Here is a 25,650-nt window from a genome sequence, read left to right as displayed (position 1 = left end):
GATTCTATTTCCGAATGTTTGGGATACACGAGTTTCTTCAAATCGATATGATTGTTTTATATTTTACCAATACATTCTATTAAATCTAGAGTAAGAATAACCTCTTATGTTTAAATCTATTGCTATTTCACATAATAATAAACATTATATCTTTAAAAGTTCTTTATTCTGTACTTCGTATTGTTTATGTGTCTTGGAGAATTTGTTATAACTATCTGCTAATTCTGTTAAATTGTTGCCCATTTATATTAATAAATTTTAATTAAAAATTGAATTTAAGTGGGAGTACTGAATTGGGGTACCACTATTCTTATTTATTAAAAAGTTGAATTTTGTGAGGTAGACAAATAGACAGGTTTAAAAGTACAACTCAATTTGATGAAGATTTCTAGTGTCATTGACCAATTCTTTTTGCGTATATTCATCCATAATACTAAAATATTTCAGACGGTAAATAATCCTCAAATTTTCTTTCATTCTTTGGTATAAATTTATTGAGTTAAGATAATATTCAAGTCTTAACAATTCTTCACAGTATAGATGTTTGTCTCCAGTTCTATGTAACTGTCTTCTCCTTTCTATTCTAATGACATAATAATCATATTCACTATAACTGTTGAATAATTTTAGAGGAACAAACAAATGTCACAAATTAATATCTTGAGTTGGTGTAACTACATGTGGTTGTATTTCTCTAATTATTTAATTTTCCTCATTAATTTGCAGTTTTAGTTGTTAATTTTGTTGTTCTTCTTTTTTTATTTATTTTCAAATTCTGTAGCTAGTTGTTAAGATTGAAAGACTTTATATTTTTTTGTATAGTTAGAATAATCAAGAAATATTTCCTCAGGAAGATGGTGATGATAACTAATTTCCTTGGCTACTTTAGTTCTTAAACTCATTATAAGAGTCTTGAAGTTTTTAACAGGTAACAAAATCCAGAGTTTTTGTGTAAATTATTTGATTTTTTTTGTTTAGCTTCGTTTTGAATATATTCAAACTCCAAAGCTAATTGGGCATTATATTTTATTTCAGTATAATCAATATTATAATTTTTAAGTATTTTTTACGAAATATCTTCCAAAACTCCTATAATTTTCAGCAAGGATGCTCATCCTGGCTGCAATTCCATAATAAATAAAACACACAGTATCATTAGTTATTAACAGATTCTTTTTCTCTAACAATGGAACCTAAATATATTTAAACCAACTACCTGAATTTCACTCATAATTCTCTTTCTGAATAAATTCAAATACATTCATTATATATCTTCCTGAACTAGTGACAGCTGCATTACATGTACTTGGAACAGCAGTCATTTAAGAAAAATAATATTTATAAGCTTTTTAATTTTTTCTAATACAAATTTTGGTTTTTCTCATTCTTCTTTAAGTTGTCATAATATTCGATACTTCACATTTTATGTAAATTATTTTGTGTTATTTTTTTTTAGATTGTCAAACTTTTGACAAACTGGGAATCAATATCCTTCCTGGGCTGTAAATCTTTACATACTGAAAATCTTTATAAATAATGTTTAAAATTTCGAGAGGGGAAATTTTCCCCCTCCAGACTACCATACAATAAGGATTATATGAAATTAGTCCTGTATTTCTCGATTTTTCGGAGTTTGGCTTTTTGTATCCTGGAAATTATCTGCAAAGAGCATCTTGGATTTCGTAACTAAAGAATATAGACCTGGCTCAGTGATAAATTTTGTAGAATTTGTAAATATTTAGGTAGCGTTGTTTCACCACGACTGAATTTTTTATTTTTTACAATACTTTTCTTTAATTGTTTTAATTGCTTTTCGAGGTCGATTATATCCTAAAGGATCAGCAACTTGACTGGCATAAAACCATAGATTACTGTATTCATCAGTAATCATAAACACTTGCTTATTATTATATGTAAGCTTGTTGCTGATTTGATCTACAATCCACTCAATTTAAGAGAAAAATTTTGTATTAAATTTTTAATTTTTTAGATTTACAAATTAATGAATACAATTGTGGTTCATTAATAAAACTCATATCTGAATGTAAGTATAGTTGCTGGCTAAGTAATCAACATAATCACAATCTGGCAGGAAATTTTTCCTATTTGGAATTACATACAGAAAATATAAAATGACATTTGTATTTAATATAATCTTTTTTATTTTCGTTTAATGAAATATAAAATATCATATGTTCAAAATTTACACATGGTAAATATTTACCACCTTGAATTCCATACAGACGAGATAAAATAACATTAGTAAACAATATAATGTTTTTCAATTTGTTTAAATTTTTCAGGGGCTAAATGTTTAGAACCTGGAATTCCATACAGAAAAATCAAAATATTATTTGTAGTTAACGTATTTTATCCAACTTCCGACAGGTCAATAATTTTCCCTGTGAAAATTTAAAAAACACTATGTTAAGTTTTATATAATTATAGGCCTGGAGTTTATGCGCATCTGATGTATTATAAAATCTACATCATGGGAAGATGAATAAAAATTATTTCTAATGAATCTTGAGTCTAAATGGTCTTAAAGTATACGAATTTAAAGCTCAAGCGGATCAATTAGTATTGTAAGCTTATTCACAAACGAGGAAACAACAACTTATTGATCGCCTCTCTGAGACTAATGCAACTTTGGTGCATGATCTTATTGAAATATATAACAATAGCAGTGAAGTGAAAAATGATACTGTAAAAGAATTAAAAGATAAAGCAAAAGAATAAGAAATTAAAAGATATTCTAATATGTGAAATGAAAAAGTATTGCATTGATTAATTATAATTTTGAAAATTTACATCTTAAGGAATTGTATGAAATGCATTCAACAACAACTGAAAGATATAAAAGTAAATTTGATGAGTTTATTAAAATATATGATCCATTTGGTGAATTTGGATCAAAGTATATATCAGGACATTATGAATTATCTGTAGATTTTATGAGAGAATTTCAAGATAAATTAGATTTGAACCTTATATTAGCACTACAACATAATTTACTTGAAGATTTTACTAGTGAAATTCGAGATAAAATTAACCCTTTGAGTGCTGCACCGGCGTGTGTGGTTGGCCGTGTCAAGCCTGCCCTTGGGGCCCTCTAATTTGTGTACCTGCACTGGTAGCCACTTACACATACTACTGTGTCTGCCTGAGCTCTTTACTCGGCTGTCTTCGCTCTGGCCTGAGTATTTCCGAAACCACAGCGGTCGTGACAGTCTTGCAGTTAGTGTGATAACCGACATAACAAATAAATGCAGGATATCTCGATACTTATTCCATAGCTTTGAATCTGGATATGAATTGCTTGACAGACATAATGTACACTGAAACTGCTTATGCTGCTAACATGTAACTCCACATCAGGGGCTTTCTTTCCTTTGCAATTAGTTCTTGAGAATCGTTATAAGGTCTCACTACACATCTGTGTTTTATTTGGCATATTGATACTTAATTATCGGATTTTTGTACGCAACTTACGATGTAAACGCTGTAGAATCTGTAACGACCTAACATTGACATTCTTCTGTACTAGCGCATTTCAGTCCGGAACCGTGTGACTGCTACGGTCGCAGGTTCGAATCCTGCCTCGGGCATGGATGTGTGTGATGTCCTTAGGTTAGTTAGGTTTAAGTAGTTCTAAGTTCTAGGGGACTTATGACCTCAGATGTTGAGTCCCATAGTGCTCAGAGCCATTTGAACCATTTTTTGTACTAGCGCAATAATTCGCCTACAAACAACCTTTGAGTGAAGTGTCTGGATGCCGAGACATACTTTTGAAGCTAATCACTATATTCTGAGAGCATTAACCAAATAAATTATCCCCAAGGAAACTTCAAAATCAAAAATTCAATTCTGAATTCTTTTTATATGGGTCGCAATTGTTATCGTACAGTAGAAATAAACAATGATTTATAACTTTTGTTTAGAAATTAGATAAGGAAATACTCAAATTCCTAAACTACCTAATTAAATGTTACCTTTAATTCCTAATGACCTTTTGTGCTTCAGAAACAGGTGAGTGTGTGCAACTGATCAACATGTGCTGAGATGGCCTTTCCAAGTGTAGGCCTAGAATTTTTTCACATATCCAGTCTCCTGGAAAAATAGGACAGCAATCTGTTACTGAATATTACTAGAAAATTGTAGACTGGGTTACGATAAAAGACATTCATTTAACTGGCGACTAGTTTTGGGTGAAGCCCATTTTCGAACAACCATGTCAAAAACGAATGTGATAAACACATTATGTTGTTGCTGTTGTGATCTTCAGTCCTGAGACTGGTTTGATGCAGCTCTCCATACTAATCTATGCTGTGCAAGCTCCTTCATCTCCCAGTACCTACTGCAACCTACACCCTTCTGAATCTGCTTAGTGTATTCATCTCTTGGTCTCCCTCTACGATTTTTACCCTCCACATTGCCCTCCAGTACTAAATTTGTGATCCCTTGATGCCTCAGGATATGTCCTACCAACCGATCCCTTCTTCTAGTCAAGTTGTGCCACAAACTTCTCTTCTCCCCAATCCTATTCAATACCTCCTCATTAGTTATGAGATCTACCCACCTAATCTTCAACATTCTTCTGTAGCGCCACATTTCGAAAGCTTCTACTCTCTTCTTGTCCAAACTATTTACTGTCCATGTTTCACTTCCATACATGGCTACACTCCATACAAATACTTTCAGAAACGACTTCCTGACACTTAAATCTATACTCGATGTTAACAAATTTGTGTTCTTCAGTAACGCTTTCGTTGCCAGTGCCTGTCTACATTTTACATCCTCTCTACTTCGACCGTCATCAGTTATTTTGGTCCCCAAATAGCAAAACTCCTTTACTACTTTAAGTGACTTATTTCCTAATCTAATTCCCTCAGCATCACCCGACTTAATTCGACTACATTCCATTATCCTCATTTTGCTTTTGTTGATGTTCATCTTATATCCTCCTTTCAAGACACTGTCCATTCCGTTCAACTGCTCTTCCAAGTCCTTTGCTGTCTCTGACAGAATTACAATGTCATTGGCGAATCTCAAAGTTTTTATTTCTTCTCCCTGGATTTTAAAACCTACTCCAAATTTCTCTTTTGTTTCCTTTACTGCTTGTTCAATATACAGATTGAATAACATTGGGGAGAGGCTACAACCCTGTCTCACTCCCTTCCCAACCACTGCTTCCCTTTCACGCCCCTCGACTCTTATAGCTACCATCTGGTTTCTGTACAAATTGTAAATAGCCTTTCGCTCCCTGTATCTTACCCCTGGACCCTTCAGAATTTGAAAGAGAGTATTCCAGTCAACATTGTCAAAAGGTTTCTCTAAGTCTACAAATGCAAGAAACGTAGTTTTGCCTTTCCTTAATCTATTTTCTAAGATAAGTGGTAGGGTCAGTATTGCCTCATGTGTTCCAATATTTCTACGGAATCCAAACTGATCTTCCCCATGGTCGGCTTCTACCAGTTTTTCTATTCGTCTGTAAATAATTCGCGTTAGTATTTTGCAGCTGTGACTTATTAAACTGATAGATCGGTAATTTTCACATCTGTGAACACCTGCTTTCTTTGGGATTGGAATTATTATATTCTTCTTGAAGTCTGAGGGAATTTCGCCTGTCTCATACATCTTGCTCACCAGATGGTAGAGGTTTGTCAGGACTGGTCCTCCCAAGGCTGTCAGTAGTTCTAATGGAATGATGTCTGCTCCCAGGGCCTTGTTTCAACTTAGGTCTTTCAGTGCTCTGTCAAACTCTTCGCGCAGAATCGTATCTCCCATTTCATCGTCATCTACCTCCTCTTCCATTTCCATAATATTGTCCTCAAGTACATCGCCCTTGTATAGACCCTCTATATACTCCTTCCACCTTTCTGCTTTCCTCTCTTTGCTTAGAACTGGGTTTCCATCTGAGCTCTTGATATTCATACAAGTGGCTCTCTTTTCTCCAAAGGTCTCCTTAATTTTCCTGTAGGCTGTATCTATCTTACTCCTAGTGAAATAAGCCTCTACATCCTTGCATTTGTCCTCTAGCCATCCCTGCTTAGCCATTTTGCACTTCCTGTAGATCTCATTTTTGAGACATTTGTATTCCTTTTTCCGTGCTCCATTTACTGCATTTTTATGTTTTCTCCTTTCATCAATTAAATTCAATATTTCTTGTGTTACCCAAGGATTTCTACTAGCCCTCGTCTTTTTACCTGCTTGATCCTCTGCTGCCTTCACTACCTCATCCCTCAGAGCTACCCATTCGCTTCTACTGTATTTCTTTCCCCCATTCCTGTCAATTGTTCCCTTATGCTGTCCGTGAAACTCTGTACAACCTCTGGTTTAGTCAGTTTATCCAGGTCCCATCTCCTTAAATTCCCACCTTTTTGCAATTTCTTCATTATAGCTGTTAATAAAACCATATAATATCGATAGCTATCCATCTTCTATGGTTTTATTATCAGCTACAATGTGGTTGTCACAGTCTTTGTTTCAGATGGTGGTTTGAAAATGGGATTCACTCGAAACTAGTCGCTGCTTAAATAAATATCTTTTACCACAACCCAGGCTACAATTTTGTAGTAATAATAATGATAGAAGTTTTTGTTTAATCAATGATATTTGCAGTAAGTTTAAGGTTTAACTTCTACCTAGGAGTTATGAAAGAATCCATAAATTTGTACTTAGTTTTTATTTTTGCACCTTCTGTGTGAACGTTTGAAGCATCCAGTCTGTGTTTGTCAGCACAGACTGAATGTTTCACATGTTCGTACATAAGTTGTTTGTCAGCAAGGTATTTCATCTGGAGAGGCTCTTCAAGCTCAGATAATTCGCTGACTTTTTTTTTGCACACTTATATTTCCCATCCTCCTTTCTCATCTGGGCTTTGGACCGGCAATGGCGCAGTTAAAAATACTTTTTTTAATTTTTGTTACTTTTTTATTTTTTTAATTTTTAAGTAATTTTTTCAGAAGTAAGGGCTTCATTTCATCTTCCAGCTGTAGGAACTTGGCTAAAAGTTCATCTTTGTGTGGCATCTTTCAACACATGGGTCAATGTTGCATGTTTTGCAATCATATTTCGATTCTCAGCGTACATTGTGTTTCGAGCAGACTGCACATATACGCCATAGCCCGCGTTTCTTGGGCTGGTCACTTGGAATGACATGTGGAAAGTGCTTCCCAGCAAAGTGAAGAGGATTCTCGTCATCAGAGGATATTCCTTTCCTACCTCTTCTCCGTTCTGTAGCAAATTTTTCCACAAGTTCGCGTACCAGACATAAATGAAAATCTGCTAATGATGTTTTGCTCCCTGTCACCGATCTGTGAAGAGTGTGAGCATTCAAAATACAAAGGTCCACAACATGAACAAATTTTTTTTGTAACATTTAACATATTTATGCACAGACGCAACAGAGCTTAATAGCATATCGGAGCGGTCTACTGCTTCCATATTTGCATTGTAATCAACAACACATTGCGGCTTCATTACTTTTTTGCCAGTCGTTCTGTTTGTCTTTCCCATGTCACGCATTTCTGAAGTGTTGCAGGTAGTCAGCATGAACACTTCTCTTCTGTCGCACCACTTGATGGCAAGCGTTGTATCAGTTGACATGAACTCAACTTCTCCCTGTTTCAGTTTCTTTTGTAGCTTCGGAAAATTGCACCTGTTCCTACATACAGTACCGCATGCTGCTGTTCTCTGGTTGTGAAGTCAGAGGAAAAAGGCTGGACTTGTATACCAATTGTCGACATACAGAGTATGTCCACGTTCAAGGTATGGCTTCATTAGTGTTGCCACAATATCACCAGATTTCCCCAAATTATGGACTTCAATTTCTGTTGTTGTGCCTGTGTATATAATGAAACCCAAAACGTACGCAGTTTTACAGTTACACAACACGAATGTTTTGATTCCAAATCTACTTCGTTTCGAAGGAATGTATTGTTTAAAAGATAAGCGACGTTTGAACAATAATAGTCTCTCATCGACACAGAGCTTTCTGTATGGATTAAATGCACTGTGGAACGCCACACGAACTGTATCAATTATTTTCCTAATTCTAAACAAAATGTCATCTCCACAATTGGCTGAGTTGTCACTAACATGGAACATTCTCAAAAGTAACATAAAACGGTCACAGGACATAACTTCGCCAAAAATTGGAGTACTCAGAAGTACATCGATGGACCAATAGTTCTTTATTCTCAACTTTTGAACACAAGCCATGAGAAGCCAAATACCAATGAAGCTATACATTTCCTCAAAACCTGTATCTTTCCAGGTGGATAGTCGAGAACGAACTGATTGCGACGTATTTGCCATGGTGAAAATAAAACATCGGTTTGTTTCAAGTGCTATAAATTTCAACAGATCTTCTGATAGAGGTAGCATGAAAAAAGACAGAAAGCTTGAATCAGGCGCTAGTTGGCAATTATGTCCTGAATATGAGTCATCAAATGCATGTAGTGCTGGACTGAAATCACGTCTTTGCCCATCAGATTTCTCATTCTCACTATGGCGTGGCCTTTTACGAATCGATTTGTCTTCACTTTCAGAATCTGAAGAAGAACTGTCCTGGCGAGCTCTACTAGGTGAAGTACATAGAGGTGTTCTACTACGACATTCTTCTGATGAATCTTTGTCGTCACTACATTCATTGAAGATACCACACACACTGAAACTGTCACTCCTTGTCAGTATCTCCAGTATCTCTTCGTCAGTGCAACGACGCCGATGTGCCATTTGTCTGTGGAACTCAAAAGTGACAGCACTCTAAAAATCCTGATGAAACAGCAGATAGCTAAATGACACCACACAAGCAGACTACAGAAGATCACACGAACCACCTAGCACAAATGTCTAACAGCAACTGCAAAATCCGTAGCAGAGTGTTTCCCAGATAGCAGGGACAGTGGCAGAGAACAATAAATAGGGTACATCCATCCCAGGTAGTGCACGGGAAAAAGAACTTGCAACAGGCTGGAATGCAGCCATGAGCGGCTATTGACGTCCACAGGTCCACAGGCAGTGGAACTGGCTGTGGTATAAGCCACATTAGGACTCAAGTAAGGGCCAGGCCGCGCAGCGAATGCCATCTGCAGGGCCCACGAGAAAGCCCACTTCAGCTGCAAACAACGTCCGCAGGCCCCACGGCAAGGTGGAGTACAGCGGCATATCACGTCTGCAGTACTCAAAGGGTTAATTAGGATCTATTATCAAGATATACAACATTATTTGAAAATTTATGAGATTATTTAAAGACAGATTAAACTGGACTTTAATATCATATTGTAGTTTACACATTTATTTCATGAGAAAATTTCAAGACAAATTAGTTTGTGTAGTTATCTCAGATAAACAAAAACTGTCTCTAGATTTTGTAAGAGTATTTCGAGATAGAATAGATTGGGAGGTAATATCATAATGTAAATTGATTAAAAATTTTACCAGAGTATTTCAAAATAAATTTGATTGGACTATTACATAAAGAAAAGAAAACTTATCTTAAAAATTTATAAAAGAATACCAGAATAATGTAAACTGAGAAGAAATATCAAGCTGACAAAAATTATCTGACAAATTTATGACACATTTTCAAGATTAAATAGGGATGAAATATCATGTAAACAAAAATTTTCTGAAGATTTTATTTGAGATTTTCAAGATAATGTAGATGGGGATTATGTACCAGTGAGTCAAATATTATCTGATGTTTTTATGAGAGAATTTCAAACAGATTAAATTGGGATGATATATCACATTTACTAAATTTATCAGACGATTTTATAATTGAATTTAAAGATAAAGTTAACCGGGTATATATTTTAAAATATCAAAGACTATCTGAATCTTTTAAACAAAAAATATTGAAATCATATTAAAGGCCGATGGAACAATCCGAAGATTACAAGTGTTCTATATGCTCAAGTAATGAAAATCATCAATTTGTAAAAACAGGCTGCAATCAGTTTTTTCATAAAGAGTCTATTGATGAATAGTTAAAAGAACAAATTAAACTCCAATGTGTAGAAATTTTATTAAAAGAGATAATGAAAAGTTTATTAAAATTCAAATTGATGAAGATTTATTAAATGTTGTTGATGTTTATGGAGATGGTGATGATGATATTTGGGATTAAATTAGTCTTATAACATTTTACTTTCTCAGAAATCTAATAAATTTCTTCTATATAACTGGAGCATGTTCAAATCAAAGTTTTTTTAAATATTTTACTGCTGAGAAATCAATTAATAATTTTACTTCACAGAAATACACAAACGATGGATATAGAACGATGTGTAGACATTTTGTAAATGAATACCATGTAAAAAATTGCAACAATAATCGAATTTCTCGTGAATGTGAAAATAATATTTCTAAATATAATTATAAAAATCATTTTCAACAAATTCCAAGTGAAAAACATTCAAAAGTATGGTTGCCAATGAAAAATGTAATGATTTTCAAGAAATTTGAAATTTAAGTAGTTTTTATGTAAACCCTCCACATAAAGATAAGTATAATAATAAATATAAAAATGTACTTAAGAATATATTAAAAATGAGACAGGACATTCATCTTGTATGTAATATTTGAATATATATTAAATAGGAAATTTCAGAACTATAAAAAATTTGATCTCTTATTTTTTGCAAACCAATTAATTTTTGTTTTCTATAAATAGGAGGACCAAAATGGAGCAATACATGGTTGTTCAACTTTGTGATTATTGTAGAAGAAATAATTTGAATGGATATAGCAAATTAAATAAAGCCTATCTAATTAGATTTATTAAAAGACTTCAAGTCACCTTATTGTAACATTAAAAATGATAATGTTATTTTCAAAAATAATGAAGGTAAAGTACTGAAAAAAAAATTTTCACTTTCTTATGACAGCTTTGAGAAAAAAATTAGAACTAACAATGAAGATAAAGCATTAACAAATATTTGCATTTAATGACATCTTTGAGAAACAAAAATTGAAACTACTAATGAAATATTGTTTCCTTTTTATACTAATTTATTTGAGAGACAGAAATAAAGTTCGATATTATGTAGTTTATACTGAATGTGCAAACAGATTACAAACTGTAAATTTTGAAAATAATATAAACTCTATTGAAACTAATCATTTCTTGACTTCAGTAAATTAGCAGAAATTATGAAAGTTGTAATGGACAATCTAAAATACATCATGGATTGAAAATATTTTTAAAGCTTTTTTGTGAGTACCAAATGCAGAAATACTATGGAATTTCAGTTCCTGACAGAAAACTATAGGATTACAAATAAAAGAGAGTTAAATACAAAATTTATGATTGGTAAACAAAATATTTTATCAAAAACGGACGATTTTCAAGCAGGTGGATCAGGCTGGACATTAAATAGAACTATTGATTTACAACTAGGCATTAACAGATATGTTCCACTGAGAGGATTATTGTGCATCAAATTATCAGCAAAATAAAACATAAAAAAGTAAAAAGAAAAAAATATACAGACCAAAAAATTTTTTCTGTGTGGTATGAAATGTGCATTGCATCCTGTAAATAAAAATTCAGAAAGTCACGAAACATAAAATGTTGGTCTTGATCTTGATCAGAAACATGAAAATTTTGAGTTTCCTGTAGTGGTTCATCATATTGCAAACATTGAAAATAAAATTAACTTATATATAAATGTCTGTTTGTTTGATGAAAAATATCAAATGTATTCATTAAAAATTAGGAAATGTAAGGGTGGGATACAAATAACTTTCTTTATTTCAAGAAAGTACATAACTCATACTACTGTGGTATAAAAAATTTATGTAGGCTTCTTTTGAGTCAAATTAACAATCATGAAGAAGTAAGTAAAATTTGTGATATTCACTAGCAAATAAAAATTAGATAATCACACATCAAGCTGCTTAGTTAACGAACTGTTAAAAGGAAAAATACCAAGGAAAGGTTCCTATGTAAGTTTTAAAAATTATCGACATACACAGAAACTTTCATTCGTTATTTATGCTGATTTTGAAAGTTTACTATTGAAGGTGGATAACTGTCAACCGAATCCTGAAAATTCATTTGTAATGAAATATCAAAAACATGAACCAAGCGGATTCTCTTATTATATTAAATATGTAAATGGACAGATCCAGATTAATATCCTGTTGTTTATAAGGGGCCAAAATGTCATAAAAATTTTATTGAATGTATAAAAAAGGGGTTCAAGAAATTGGAAGGATTTATTCTGAAATTGAAGAAATTAAACCATTAACTCTTGAAGAACAATCAATATATAAAAAATCAAAACTTTTTACATTGTGTAAATAGAAAAGTAACGACATATTTTGTCCTGACATTGCCAAATAATTGATTAAAACGAATCTTCCATAACATGTACACATCGAGCTAAAAATATAACACTGAAGTATTTTAATTTTTAGGAGTTGTGACAGTAAAAGGACGTCATGATCAACAACATCTAAGTTAGTATTACTTCCCCAGCAGATAAGTAGTGATAAACATACACAGGGTGCCTACGCTAACAAGGAAAAAAAATTCCCAGATTCCCCATCTAAAAACACAGTTTCTCCTGGATGAAAACACACTTTTTCCGTGTTATTGACAGTATATTTTCCTTCGGAACTGTAAAACTTATCAATCCCTTTGAATGGTTATGTTTTTATACACAGGCAAAGAATTTTCCGGCACTTTAGAAAATGAAACTCAGGGAAGAAAACCCCTTTTGGTAAGATTTTTGATGTGCAGCAACATGTACGCTGCATATTTTCATATTACGAAAGTATAAATTCGAATTCCACCAAACACCGCATGTTACTTTCCGAACCATTGTAATCGCTTTTGTAAGCCAGTCATAGCTCATGTCACGTGATCTCGCCAGCCCATGCAGCAGATATTCAGACTCCAGCACACGTGATGTAGTCAGCTAATAATAACAACATTGTTAAATAGCGTGTTGAAACAGGAAAAGTTAATGTTTTAAATTAATATGCATAGTGTTGCTACAAGAAAAGCAAAGCTTTCACACATAACATTGGTCTCTAAGGTTAATAAGCTGCAAGAGAAGCTAAGCTTTCACATACAATATTGATCTTTTTTGCGCATGTTACAGTTTAAGATATATCACACAAATGTGCCAGTAACATTTTTAACAGAGTCCAGTGAATTGTCCTTAAAGTTTTCCACAAATAAATTTGCTACCGCAGAGGAGAGAGAGATTCCCATACCACTACATCAATTTGCTCATAATAACGACATGAATGTCTGATCTTCTGGGCTCGAAATACTTCTAAATGGTTCGTCATCAAACGCTCTATGATTTAAGAAATTCATCGTACATTCTCACACATAGTTCATCTTGCGTAAAAGGAAATTTACTTTTTTCAAACCATCATTCGCAGTATTTTCCCGCGACCTGTTAGAAATAGGTCCGTTTCAGTAGTTGTCTGAGAGCGGCCGATGACAGGCGCCACCGCGCTTTGGCAGCTGCTATGACGCAGGAAGCCCATATGTTCTTACGTGTAAATCATTAAAAGAGGTTACATTATGTCATAAAAGAAAAAAGACATCAGAGAATACTCCAAAAGCATTGGAATTTCGTGAACCATACTAAAATGGCACATTTAAAGTGCATACTTAAGGTGCACATTCGTATATCCAGATTCTCAATGAAGTAGGCCTCGACCTGATATTAAGCTTTTCAGAGTGGGTTCCGTCATGTAAATGTTCTTGGAGTACCAATACTGTATTAACTCATTTTTGATTCTTTGTTATGGCGTAATGCCACACGTGCTAGAAGATGAAAATGTGCACTTGAAATGGAGCGAGCAGTTGATATTAGCCAATAGTGTGGAACCAAACACTTCGTTTCAAACACATTGACTGCTTCAACGTAAAAGGTTGATAAAAACTAAATTTCTATAGCAAACCGACAAAAATAACTACATTGTTCTACACGGCGATTAATGCATGACTGTCAGAAAAGTGGATAAAAATAAAATCTGAAACTAATAACATATATTTGCCTTCCGTAATTATGTGAACGTATTTTAATTCACTTGATAGCTCCTGGCCACAGAAATCCGTTTTGTTTTCATTTGATGTAAGAGTAGTAAACGAAGAGGAAACAGCAAAATCACTAAATGTAAACACGGGTCACATGGAGACTACACAATTCCTCACTGTAACTCCATCTGCTCAGCGCACCAGCCCCCGATCTACGATATTTCCGAACCAGGGCATTACTGAGACCCCTGCCCCCTCCCTCAAGCGCTTGAGATACCACGTCGAAACTTTAAAAAAATTGAATTTTCAAAAAATATGTTCATTTTGTAGCGGACATCTTTCTGAAGAGTCTGATACATATGTCCGAGGAAATGTAAGACACGTTATTTGGTCTTAAATGTGCCAGAGCACAGTGCCACCTCTCTTTATACAGCATTCTTCTATTGCACATCACTGTATTTCGCTCCCTGGAATTGAAGCATGTATTTTTTGTACTGATGCCATCAAACTATAATCAGGACAGCAGAAATGAAAATGTCCTGCGGTGCCTCTCCTGCTCCCAGTCGTGCAGTTTGACATCCTGCCCTCTTATTTAAAAAAAAAAAAATCGCAATTAATACTGGATGGAATTGTTTGTAATCGGGAGAACAAGAACTCTTCAGAAAATTTGCAGTCTTTATTGCCTGTTAGCTAAGAACTTTCTGTTTTAAGTGACATAAAATTAAATATAGGATACATAAAACCAGTAAAGACAAGGGACGCACAAGACAGTTCACATTTCTTCAATCCTTAGCTTCTAGCATTGTTTTCTCTCTAATATTGAAAGAATCTATTACCTCATCAAAGTTCAGCAACGTTTAGCTACATGAAAAATTGAAATATCGTTCTCTAATACTGAGTAAGCTATTAATACAAGTAGTATCCAAGACTCGTGTGGTTTCTCTATCTGATTAAGTCTATTTTGTCAGTGTCTGCTTGATAAAACAAAATCGGCCTTTCTAAGACTGCAGAAATTGTATCACACACCAAATAAATGAGACTGTTTTTGCGCAAACGGTCATTTTTATAACACGACAGACTGTAATTCATGAAGACCAGCATAAAATGCCTATTAGGCCTACTACATGCAAAAAGCTTTATATTAGAAAATAGTTACACATTTCATGCATACGCCCCAGTTTCTCAAGCATGAGATCAAAAAGCAGTAGTATGACATTTTTATGTAAATTTGGAATCGTCATTATCTTCCCTAATTTGTGTGGCGTCCCTGTTTCTTCTCCTTCCTCTTTCTAACAAACAATTTTGTCATGTCTAATTCTGGAACTATTCTTGCCTTTGTCAAAACTTATATGCCGATTAACTCCACTAACCCTGACAGAATCGTACAGACCTACTTCCAGAATAGAACTTAAGCGGCTGCTAGACGGGGACTGTACAACTGGCCTTTACTAGTGTAGCGATCTGGACAAAATTTTTCTGACAAAATTACATTTTCTTGGATACACCGAGAAGATAGTATGTAAACTTTCTTACCTGTTATTCCTGTTAGTCGTTTATTTCCACTCTGGTAGTCTGACTCTATGGATTTCGCTAGTAATTATAACAACGCTTATCATTCGCAAACCCAATCAACAACATAATCAGACAGCGATTGGCCTTCACTCGTTCGGCTTTACTCCGCTCGGCTCGTATAGCCCGGTCCCCTTTTGCCTGCAGGAAAGTTTATTTCTAGATGCGACGAGGATTTCCCTGGCAGACATCACGTACACTATGCACACATTAAAAAATCAACTTATGATTCATTCAGTAATCAACGTACAGAGTGTGTTCAGAAACCAACAGGAATGCGTTTCAAAATCATATGAGTAATCAATAGTCCAACGTGGGCTGGATGCTAGGCGCTTTGTGAAACAAGGTTATTTCTCCCGAAGAATATGAACCTGGGGCTCCCCCACCCCGCAATTGTCTCACGGGTCAGAGACATTGGTTAGCCACCGCCGCCGCCGCCCCCCCTTCTGTCCTCTCATAGATCCGTGCCTGATGCGCATATGTGAATCTGACAGCTTGGGCACGGCAGTAAAATTTTTCCCAGTTGCATCTAGCTGCCTGCTGCGACTGCTTACACAGCCAACAGCCACATTTCTGTAGCCAGAAGGGGGAGAAGGTACAACTGAACCTCATATGCACTCAACTGCACATGCGCATAAGCCCACTTGTAACTGCTAAAATGCATCTAATGTAAACAGTTGTGAAGTCACGCTCATCAGAAGCAATTTGTTGTTAGGAAGCATTGCATAGTCTTCCTAAAGCCTTTGACACATTTTGCTGTTGGCAAACAGCTTATATGAGTACTGTGTTTTGTTGTTGTATATGGCACATTTCCTTGCATCCTACCATTACTAAATAATCCATTAAAACTTCCGTCTTTCACAACATGTACACATCTAGCTAAAAAATATATCTTAGTATTCGAATTTTTGGAGCCAACCAGAAAAGACATCATGATCAGCAACAACTGCACTAGTATTACTCCCTCAGTGTAGTAGCAAAAAACCATCAGACAAAGACCATGATGGCAATACTTCCATTCACGTGATCTTTGAAGTGTGATAGGTATTGCACCACGTTGTGTGCCCTGTGATGTGGATGCCAAAGCTTCATGGGGTAGGAGGAGGGCGGGGGGTGCGTTCCAGAAATGACAAGCAACATGCATAGTGTTAGACTGCACGCCAAAAAACCATACTTAGCCGTGTATGTTTGTTAACGTATCAACCCTGATGTGAGATGCAGCTCCCAAAGCTGATATGGAAGATTGAGGCCTTGCATCCTCGAATGGAGGGGCATCGTAATAAATGAAAGACTTTGATACCATTTTAAGTGGAACTAAAATGTGTGTGTTGATAAATTAATACATGTAATCAACACCTAAGTCCTCACTGCCACTCTTATGCATCCATTGTAACAGTAGTAAATAGCTCAGAATACATTATTATTTATGTGAGCACTCACCAACAGTGCGAGTTTAGATAATTGATTCCAATATTAAACAACTGAAATTATAGACAGGTGGATAATATTCTAGATATGTCAAACATAATTGCCTTGAGCAGCCAGTGGTGAAGTATCAGTGCAGCAGTAATGCAGCTGCAGTGCAGTAGGGAGTCGCATATTTAGCTTTCATATTTGTTTTGTAGTTTGATTCTTAATTTCTTTCCGAGTGTTTATGGGCTTGCATATTTAATTACATAAAATCCTTGCGTATTCTCGTATTTGAGAAGAGTAATATTGCTTATTGATAGCTGTAAAGTATAAATTCGCGGAGTCGTTAGTCAGTTGATTGTTTTGGACAGCCAGTGCTTTCTGTTTATTTCGTAGGGTCAGTTAGCAGCAGACAGAGGCCAGTGCAGTTTCAAAAAAAATGGCTCTGAGCACTATGGGACTCAACTGCTGAGGTCATTAGTCCCCTAGAACTTAGAACTAGTTAAACCTAACTAACCTAAGGACATCACAAACATCCATGCCCGAGGCAGGATTCGAACCTGCGACCGTAGCGGTCTTGCGGTTCCAGACTGCAGCGCCTTTAACCGCACGGCCACTTCGGCCGGCCGTGCAGTTTCATCTGTGCTTGCAGAGTGACGTGTGCGAGCAGCAGTAGCAGAAACTAGTCGTATATTCAGTTTTTCCTATTAGTTCCGCAGGTTTAATTCAAATTACTGTGTGTGTTTGTGTGCTTGCGTGGTGAAATTTTTCGGATCTTTGCGTATTTCCGAATTAGAAAGGGGTAGTATGAAATTTTAATAACGGTAGTGTAACATAGCGTAGGCGGTTGTCATTTGTACTAAGACAAGGGTAGGATCGCATTGTAATATCTGTATAGTGGCGTAGTCATGGTCATTCGATTGCTTAGTTCGTAAGTAATTGTTCATATATTGCAGCTCAATCTGGCGCTGGTGACGCAACTGTGCAGTCGCATATTGTTGTTTTATTTGTCACAACTATACGTCCAGATATTAGCAGTAGGATGGATAGGGTGTGTGCGTGCTGTGTGCGGGCGCAGGAGGAACTGGCCGCGGTTCGCGAGCAGCTGAGCGTGATGTTGGCCACGGTCAGCGGCCTTCAGGCTGCTGCCTCGAGGTGCAGCGACGGCGGAGGGTCTGGCGCGTCACTTGAGACACCCCAGGTGTGGCTTTCTGCGTCCGCTGACTCAGCCGCCGAGGCACCTTCCAGTGTACCCGGCGCGTTGGGGCCGCCCTCACCTCAAGGTGAGTGGCGGATTGCAACGCGTTCACGACACTCGAGGCGGAGGGTCGATGTGGAGGCTGGCCAGCTGGCCCCGCGCGTTCATCCTGTCAGTGGGCAGGTGGCTGCTCCTTCAGTAGGGCCCGAGCAGGCACACGGGGGCAAAGGTTTGCTGGTTATTGGGAGCTCCAACGTTAGGTGGGTGATGGAGCCCCTAAGGGAAATAGTGTACAAGACTCGAAAGAATTCCAATGTGCACTCAGTATGTCTGCCGGGGGGCCTCATCCACGATGTGGAGGTGGCCTTGCCTGCGGCTATCGAGTGTATGGGGTGCAGTCGTCTGCAAGTAGTTGCTCACGTCGGTGCCAGTGATGCTTGTCGCTTGGGTTCTGAGGCGATCCTCAGTTCGTATGGGTGGCTGGCTGATTTGGTGAAGACGGTTGGCCTCGCATGCGGGGTGCAAGCAGAGCTCTCTATTTGCGGCATCGTTCCCAGAGTGGATCGGGGTCCTTTGGTTTGGAGCCGAGTGGAGGGTCTCAACCAGAGGCTTCGTCGACTCTGTGACGGTCTTGGCTGCAGATTTCTAGACTTGCACTATTGGGTGGGGAATTGTAGGACGCCCCTAGATAGGTCAGGGGTGCACTACACAAAGGAAGCAGCTACTCGAGTAGCAGAGTACTTGTGGCGTGCACATGAGTTTTTTTTTAGGATAGCCAGTAGTACGAGGTGTCCCGATGAACACTCATCAGTCGACGTGCAGGGAGGGAAATCAGGACACGCTCAGTGTAATGACACTTCAGCTATCAAGATATTAGCAGTAAATTTTCAGAGTGTTCGCAATAATGTTCCTGAATTTACTGCCCTCCAGGAAGCGTGTGGCGCGCAAATTATTCTCGGGACTGAGACCTGGCTGAACCCTGAGATACAAAGTTCTGAAATATTTAGTGAGGGTTGGAACGTGTATCGGAAAGACAGATTAGACACCGGAGGAGATGGTGTCTTCATTGCAGTTGACTAAAATATTGTGTCTACTGAGGTCGAAGTAGAGTGTGATTGTGAAGTTATCTGGACACGTTTAACAGGGTTAGGAGAAATAAAGTTAATTGTTGGGTGTTATTACCGGCCACCAGGTTCCACCACGACAGTTCTAGAATCATTCAAAGGGAGTCTACACTGCGTATCGCATGCTATATTAGTCGGAGGCGACTTCAACTTACCTAGTATAGACTGGGATGTCTATGGATTCATTACAGGTGGTACAGACAAGCTGTCGTGTGAATTACTTTTGAACACATTATCCGAAAACTGTCTTGAGCAGCTAAATCGACAGCCAACGCGTAATGGAAATATTGTAGACCTGGTAGCCACGAACAGACCAGACCTCATCGACAGTGTCAGTGTTGATACAGGGATTAGTGATCATGATGTTGTCATGACGACTATGGTTACGAAAGTTAAAAAGTCGGTGAAGAAGGCTAGGAGAGTATTCTTACTAGAAAGAGCAGATAAGCAGTTGTTTGCATCCCACTTAGTAAGTGAATCGACTTCATTTACTTCCGGTACGATGGACGTGAAAAAATTATGGGCAAATTTTAAACACATTGTAAATCACGCATTGGAGAAGTATGTGCCGAAAAAGTGGGTTGCGGACGGAAAAGACCCACCGTGGTTTAACAGCGCAATTCGGAGAATGCTCAGGAAGCAAAGACAGTTGCACTCGCGGTACAAGAAAGATCGGGAGAATGAGGGCAGGGAAAAGTTAGTAGAGATTCGTGCTGGTGTAGAAAAAGCGATGCGCGAGGCATATAACCACTACCACCGTCATACCTTAGCGAAAGATCCTGCTGAAAACCCAAGGAAATCCTGGTCTTACGTAAAATCGGTAAGCGGGTCGAAGGCTTCCATCCAGTCACTCACTGATCAGTCTGGCCTGGCAACGGAAGACAGCAAAACGAAAGCTGAAATTTTAAATTTAGCATTTGAGAAATCTTTCACGCAGGAGGATCGTACAAACATACCGCCGTTTGAGTCTCGTACAGATTCCCGTATGGAGGACATAGTGATAGACATCCCTGGGGTTGTGAAGCAGCTGAATGAGTTGAAAATAAATAAATCACCAGGTCCTGATGGGATTCCAATTCGATTTTACAGAGAGTACTCTACTGCATTGGCTCCTTACTTAGCTTGCATTTATCGCGAATCTCTTGCCCAACGTAAAGTCCCGAGCGACTGGAAAAAAGCGCAGTTGACGCCTGTATATAAGAAGGGTAGAAGGACGGATCTTCAAAATTACAGACCAATATCCTTAACATCGGTTTGTTGCAGGTTCGAATATAATGAATTTCCTTGAGACAGAGAAGTTGCTGTCCATGCATCAGCACGGCTTTAGAAAGCATTGTTCCTGCGAAACGCAACTCGCCCTTTTTTCACATGATATCTTGCGAACCATGGATGAAGGGTATCAGACGGATGCCATATTCCTTGACTTCTGGAAAGCGTTTGACTCGGTGCCCCACTGCAGACTCCTAACTAAGGTAAGAGCATATGGGATTGGTTCCCAAATATGTGAGTGGCTCGAAGACTTCTTAAGCAATAGAACCCAGTACGTTGTCCTCGATGGTGAGTGTTCATCGGAGGTGAGGGTATCATCTGGAGTGCCCCAGGGGAGTGTGGTAGGTCCGCTGTTGTTTTCTATCTACATAAATGATCTTTTGGATAGGATGGATAGCAATGTGCGGCTGTTTGCTGGTGTTGCTGTGGTGTACAGGAAGGTGTCGTCGTTGAGTGACTGTAAGAGGATACAAGATGACTTGGACAGGATTTGTGATTGGTGTAAAGAATGGCAGCTAACTCTAAATATAGATAAATGTAACTTAATGCAGATGAATAGGGAAAAGAATCCCCTAATGTTTGAATACTCCATTAGTAGTGTAGCGCTTGACACAGTCACGCCGATTAAATATTTGGGCGTAACATTGCAGAGCGATATGAAGTGGGACAAGCATCTAATGGCAGTTGTGGGGATGGCGGATAGTCGTCTTCGGTTCATTAGTAGAATTTTGGGAAGTGTGGTTCATCTGTAAAGGGGACCGCTTATAAAACACTAATAGGACCCATTCTTGAGAACTGCTCGAGCATTTGGGATCCCTATCAGGTCGGATTGAGGGAGGACATAGAAGCAATTCAGAGGCGGGCTGCTAGATTTGTTACTGTTAGGTTTGATCATCACGCCAGTGTTAACGGAAATGCTTCAGGAACTCGGATGGGAGTCTCTGTAGGAAAGGAGGCGTTCTTTTCGTGAATCGCTACTGAGGAAATTTAGAGAACCAGCATTTGTGGCTAACTGCAGTACAGTTTTACTGCCGCCAACTTATATTTCGCGGAAAGACCACAAAGATAAGATAAGAGAGGTTAGGCCTAGTACAGAGGCATATAGGCAGTCATTTTTCCCTCGTTCTGTTTGGGAGTGGAACAGGGAGAGAAGATGCTAGTTGTGGTACCCACCGCCACACGCCGTATGGTGGATTGCGGAGTATGTATGTAGATGTAGACGTAGAACACCATCAGTTGATTATCCATATTGATAACAAAAACATGTGATTAAACACTCCAGATGACCGCACTTTCGGTCATAACCTCTAAGTGTGGTTGCTATTACAGCCTTTTATGTGAACAGCACAATACCAGTGGTAGTGTGGATGCAATTTTATTTTCTGCACGGATGAGAGCTTGCTAATGGAAGGAATACCATTAAAAGACACTTTACCATTTATAGCAACAGAATAATTGCCGAAAGTTTTAAATAATAATATATGACAGTAAAATACATAACAGCAGATGGGTACAAAAGTTTGCAGGCAGGCAGATATAACTACAGGGTGGCGCATGATAAGTCACCTGATTCGTTTCATGAATACCACACTTGTTGTTGGCAGCATTTGTATTTTATTGATGAAGAAGTAAAGAATACAGCTTGGAAATACAACCTAATGAATCACATGTTCAGCATGACTGCCATTTTGGTTTACAACTTCTTCAAGTCATACAAGTGCATCTGCGACGACTCCCTGACACAGATCTTCTGGAATGGCGCGGCATAACTCCACAAAGATGGCCCTAAGGTGCACTGCATTTTCGGGTTCTCTGTGGTACACCTTCTCTTTAAGGAACCCCCAAGGGAAGACGTTAGAGGGTAAATGTCTGGGCTGTGGAGCGGCCACATTCCTCCTCTTGCATAACGTTCTGGAAATCTGTTTTACAATACCCTAAGGCCAAGTCTTCCATGTAGGAAATCAAGCACAACGTTGACAGTATGGGGACGTGCTCCATCTTGCATGAACTATTGTGTGTCCAATGGAAGACATGAGGCCATGAGTTGGGGAGTGAACTGGTTCCGGCGCATGTGTAAATAGCTTCACCAGTTACTTTAGCATCAAAGAAGAATGGACCGATGATTCCATGGCTTGATATCGTGAACCACACGCACACTTTCTCCCCATAGGTGTCTTCTGTATGCATTACTCGCGGAGGTTCACCTGCCCAGAATCTAACGTTCTGTTTGTTCACAACACCATTCACGTAAAAATAAGCTTCGTCAGAAAACTATGTGTTGTGTAACAATGCCTCTAGGGCTTGCTCGATTGCCCACCTTGCAAACTGCAATCTCTGCTCCTTATCTCTCACAGTTAGCTTACGCGCCATGGTCAACTTGTATGGATAGAGTAGAGTGGGGTAAGATTGTGCTGCGGGTAAGATTGCGCAAGGCTTGTATCTCAGTTTTAGTAATGCAGCAGTTAGCTACTATGCAGGGCACGAAATAGCCTCTGTGGCTGACCCTTTATTGCCGTAGTTTGATTTTTGTCCTGGTGTTAACGGCTGCGCAATGCGGTAAGAACTGTTTTACGTTATTTTCATATAACATTTCATGTTCCGGAAATAAGCTATAACTCAGGCAATAATGGGATTATCAATTTTAACTTTATTCCATTGTGTACTACGATGCATTGTCAGTCTTGTGGTATATTAACACATCTATATTCCTACAAAGCGTTTCCATGTGCAGTCAAAAGCTGCAGTGTCGCAGTGCGGGGCAAGTTTACGCGTTACAGGTGGGGCAAAACTGCGCAGTGCGTAATCTTACCCCATGCATTATAATTATCAGCTTTTTCATAGACCTAGAAATATTTATGCACGTTGAGGTGCATATTGTACATCGAAAGTAGTCCTCTAAGAATCCTTTTTTATATTTTAGCGTCTACAAAAGGAAAACCGAATGGAAACTATGCTCTCCAGAAATGCTGGAAACTGCAAAAGAGGGCTTGAAAAATGACAAGTCTATACGACAAATAGCGAGGAAACTTGGAATAAGTGAAGCTGCCCCCAGAAATCGCCTTAAAGAGGGACGAGGCCCTTGCAAATATACTTTTATCTCTATGTTTTTTTATTTTGGAAACTTTTGCCTACGTAGGGATAAGCTTAAAATTAATACTCCCACCCTCACCTTTTTCAGGGTTTTGGGGTAAATAAACTGGGAAGATTCAGAAGAACTTTTAATTATGAACAGGAACTGGAACTTGCCGAACACTGCAGATCTTTGGACAAATGTTATTATGGTATGACTCTGAAAGATTTCAGAAGATTAGTTCATGACTACTCTGAGAGGAATAACATAAAAACAAAATTTGACAAAAACACTAAGATGGCCGGAAAGACTGGGCTTAGCCTTCGGATCCCACAGAAAATTAGTCTCGGACGTGTGATGGGGTTCAACAAACAGCAAACGAGCATCTTCTTTGATAATCTTTCGTCGCTGATGGGGAGATATAAATTTGAACCTCGTCGCATATATAACATGGATGAGTCAGGAATTACAACTGTTCCTAACGAAGTTCCGAAAGTGATTGCAACATGCGGCAAGAAGCACATAGGCAAAATAGCATCTGCAGAAGGAGGTCAGCTGATAACGATTGTATGTTGTATGGGAGCTGGGGGGAGTTACATCCCTCCAGAAATAATATTTCCTCGGAAAAGGATGAAGGAGAGTTCGAAGAACGGTGCCCTTCCTGGGTCACTAATGATGTATTCGGACACTGGAAACATCAACTCTTATTTGTATCTCACATGGCTACAACATTTTGAAAAACACACACAGCCAACAGAAGATAATCCAGTCTTGTTAATTTTGGACAATCACTCGTCACATTTGAGTCTGAACGCCGTTCTTTACCGTAGGGACCATGACATTCACGTGCTTACCATTCCTGCACACAGCAGCCACAAAATGCAGCCACTGGAACGCTGCTTTTTCAAGCCACTGAAGGACTTTTATTCACAGGACTGCGACCAGTGGCTCATTAACCACCCTGGATATGTAATGACGCAAGAATGTATCACTGAATTGTTTGGAAACGCTTATCAAAGGACGGCCACAATGACGAAGGCAACAAAGGCGTTCAAGATATGTGGCATTTATCCAATCGATCGTTACATATTCACCGAGGAAGATTTCCTGCCTTCGACTGTTACAGACCAAAGTGACAAGTTTAATGATGCATCCACAGTTGAAACTGCATCTCTCCAGAGCCAAAGTTCAGAGACATCTACAAATGAACCACAACCAGGACCAAGTACCTACGTTCCCCCGAAAGAAACAATTCCTTTGCCAAGAAGAAAAGAGTGCCAAAAAAGACAGAAGTAAGGAAAGAAGTCAGAAATAGTATCTGGGACCCCATTCAAGAAGCAACTGGAATCCCAGTCAACAGAACAAGAAATAAAGGAACCAAAGAGGAAACTGTTTGCTTCTGATCAAGCAAACAAAAAGAAAGCAAAGCAAAACTTAAATACGTCTAGGGAAAATTCACAAACTTTTCACTGTCCAGGCTGTACTGAAAAATACAATAATCCACCAACAGAAGACTGCATTCAATGTCTCAAGTGCGAGGAGTGGTGGTATGAATCCTGCTCTTGTTATGAAGATTCTGGACACTTCATTTGTGATCTCTGTTAAAAAGGTTTTCGTCCGATGGGAATATTTTTGCCTGTTTTTGATGACAGGCCTAGATTTGTTCAATAGGTCAAATATTGTATCAACAGTAACTGTTATATGCTGAGAAACAAGGTATATTACGTTTATGTACGCTATAAATTAAATAAAAGACGAAGAACTACATGACACATATGTTTTTCTCATTTGATAATAATGCGCAAATTTACCCCACTAGAAACGCACTTTTACCCCACGGTCGGGTAAGATTGCGCATTTGCATTACTTTTTTTACTAAGTGCGAATTGCAGTTTAAATTGTTTCTATGACTTTCGGACTCTGTCATATAACAAGAAAACTTCAGGTGAAATGCCAGTTAAAATATAATTGTAATTTGTGACGTTTCCTTCAGTATATC

General features: G+C 37.9%; 1 protein-coding gene across 1 annotated transcript; it reads right to left on the bottom strand.

The window, feature by feature from the left end:
* Positions 1-2,370: 2,370 nt before the first annotated feature.
* Positions 2,371-8,739, bottom strand: LOC124775506 (piggyBac transposable element-derived protein 4-like). Its single transcript, XM_047250339.1, has 5 exons — positions 8,481-8,739; positions 7,751-8,372; positions 3,146-3,318; positions 2,812-2,847; positions 2,371-2,402 (listed from the first exon to the last, which is right to left on the bottom strand). Exons 1-5 carry the CDS (start codon positions 8,737-8,739, stop codon positions 2,371-2,373), a joined length of 1,122 nt encoding a protein of 373 aa, XP_047106295.1.
* Between the last annotated feature and the right edge of the window lie 16,911 nt (positions 8,740-25,650).

The sequence above is a fragment of the Schistocerca piceifrons genome, chromosome 2, assembly GCF_021461385.2.
Source record: "Schistocerca piceifrons isolate TAMUIC-IGC-003096 chromosome 2, iqSchPice1.1, whole genome shotgun sequence".
In the NCBI taxonomy this organism is placed as follows: domain Eukaryota; kingdom Metazoa; phylum Arthropoda; class Insecta; order Orthoptera; family Acrididae; genus Schistocerca; species Schistocerca piceifrons.
The sequence above is the reverse complement of the archived record's forward strand: the minus strand, read 5'-3'. Positions and strand labels throughout refer to the sequence as shown.

Bases quoted from the DNA above. Each gene is read 5' to 3' on its own strand.
- LOC124775506 (XM_047250339.1), bottom strand. From the start codon at position 8,739: ATGGCACATCGGCGTCGTTGCACTGACGAAGAGATACTGGAGATACTG. The intron at 2,848-3,145 runs GTAAGTGGCTAC...TATATCTTTCAG, and splicing joins AGGCAGACACAGTAGTATGT to TTGTTGTTGAATGCATTTCA. The intron at 2,403-2,811 runs GTAAATTTTCAA...AAATTTTCACAG, and splicing joins TTCATACAATTCCTTAAGAT to GGAAAATTATTGACCTGTCG.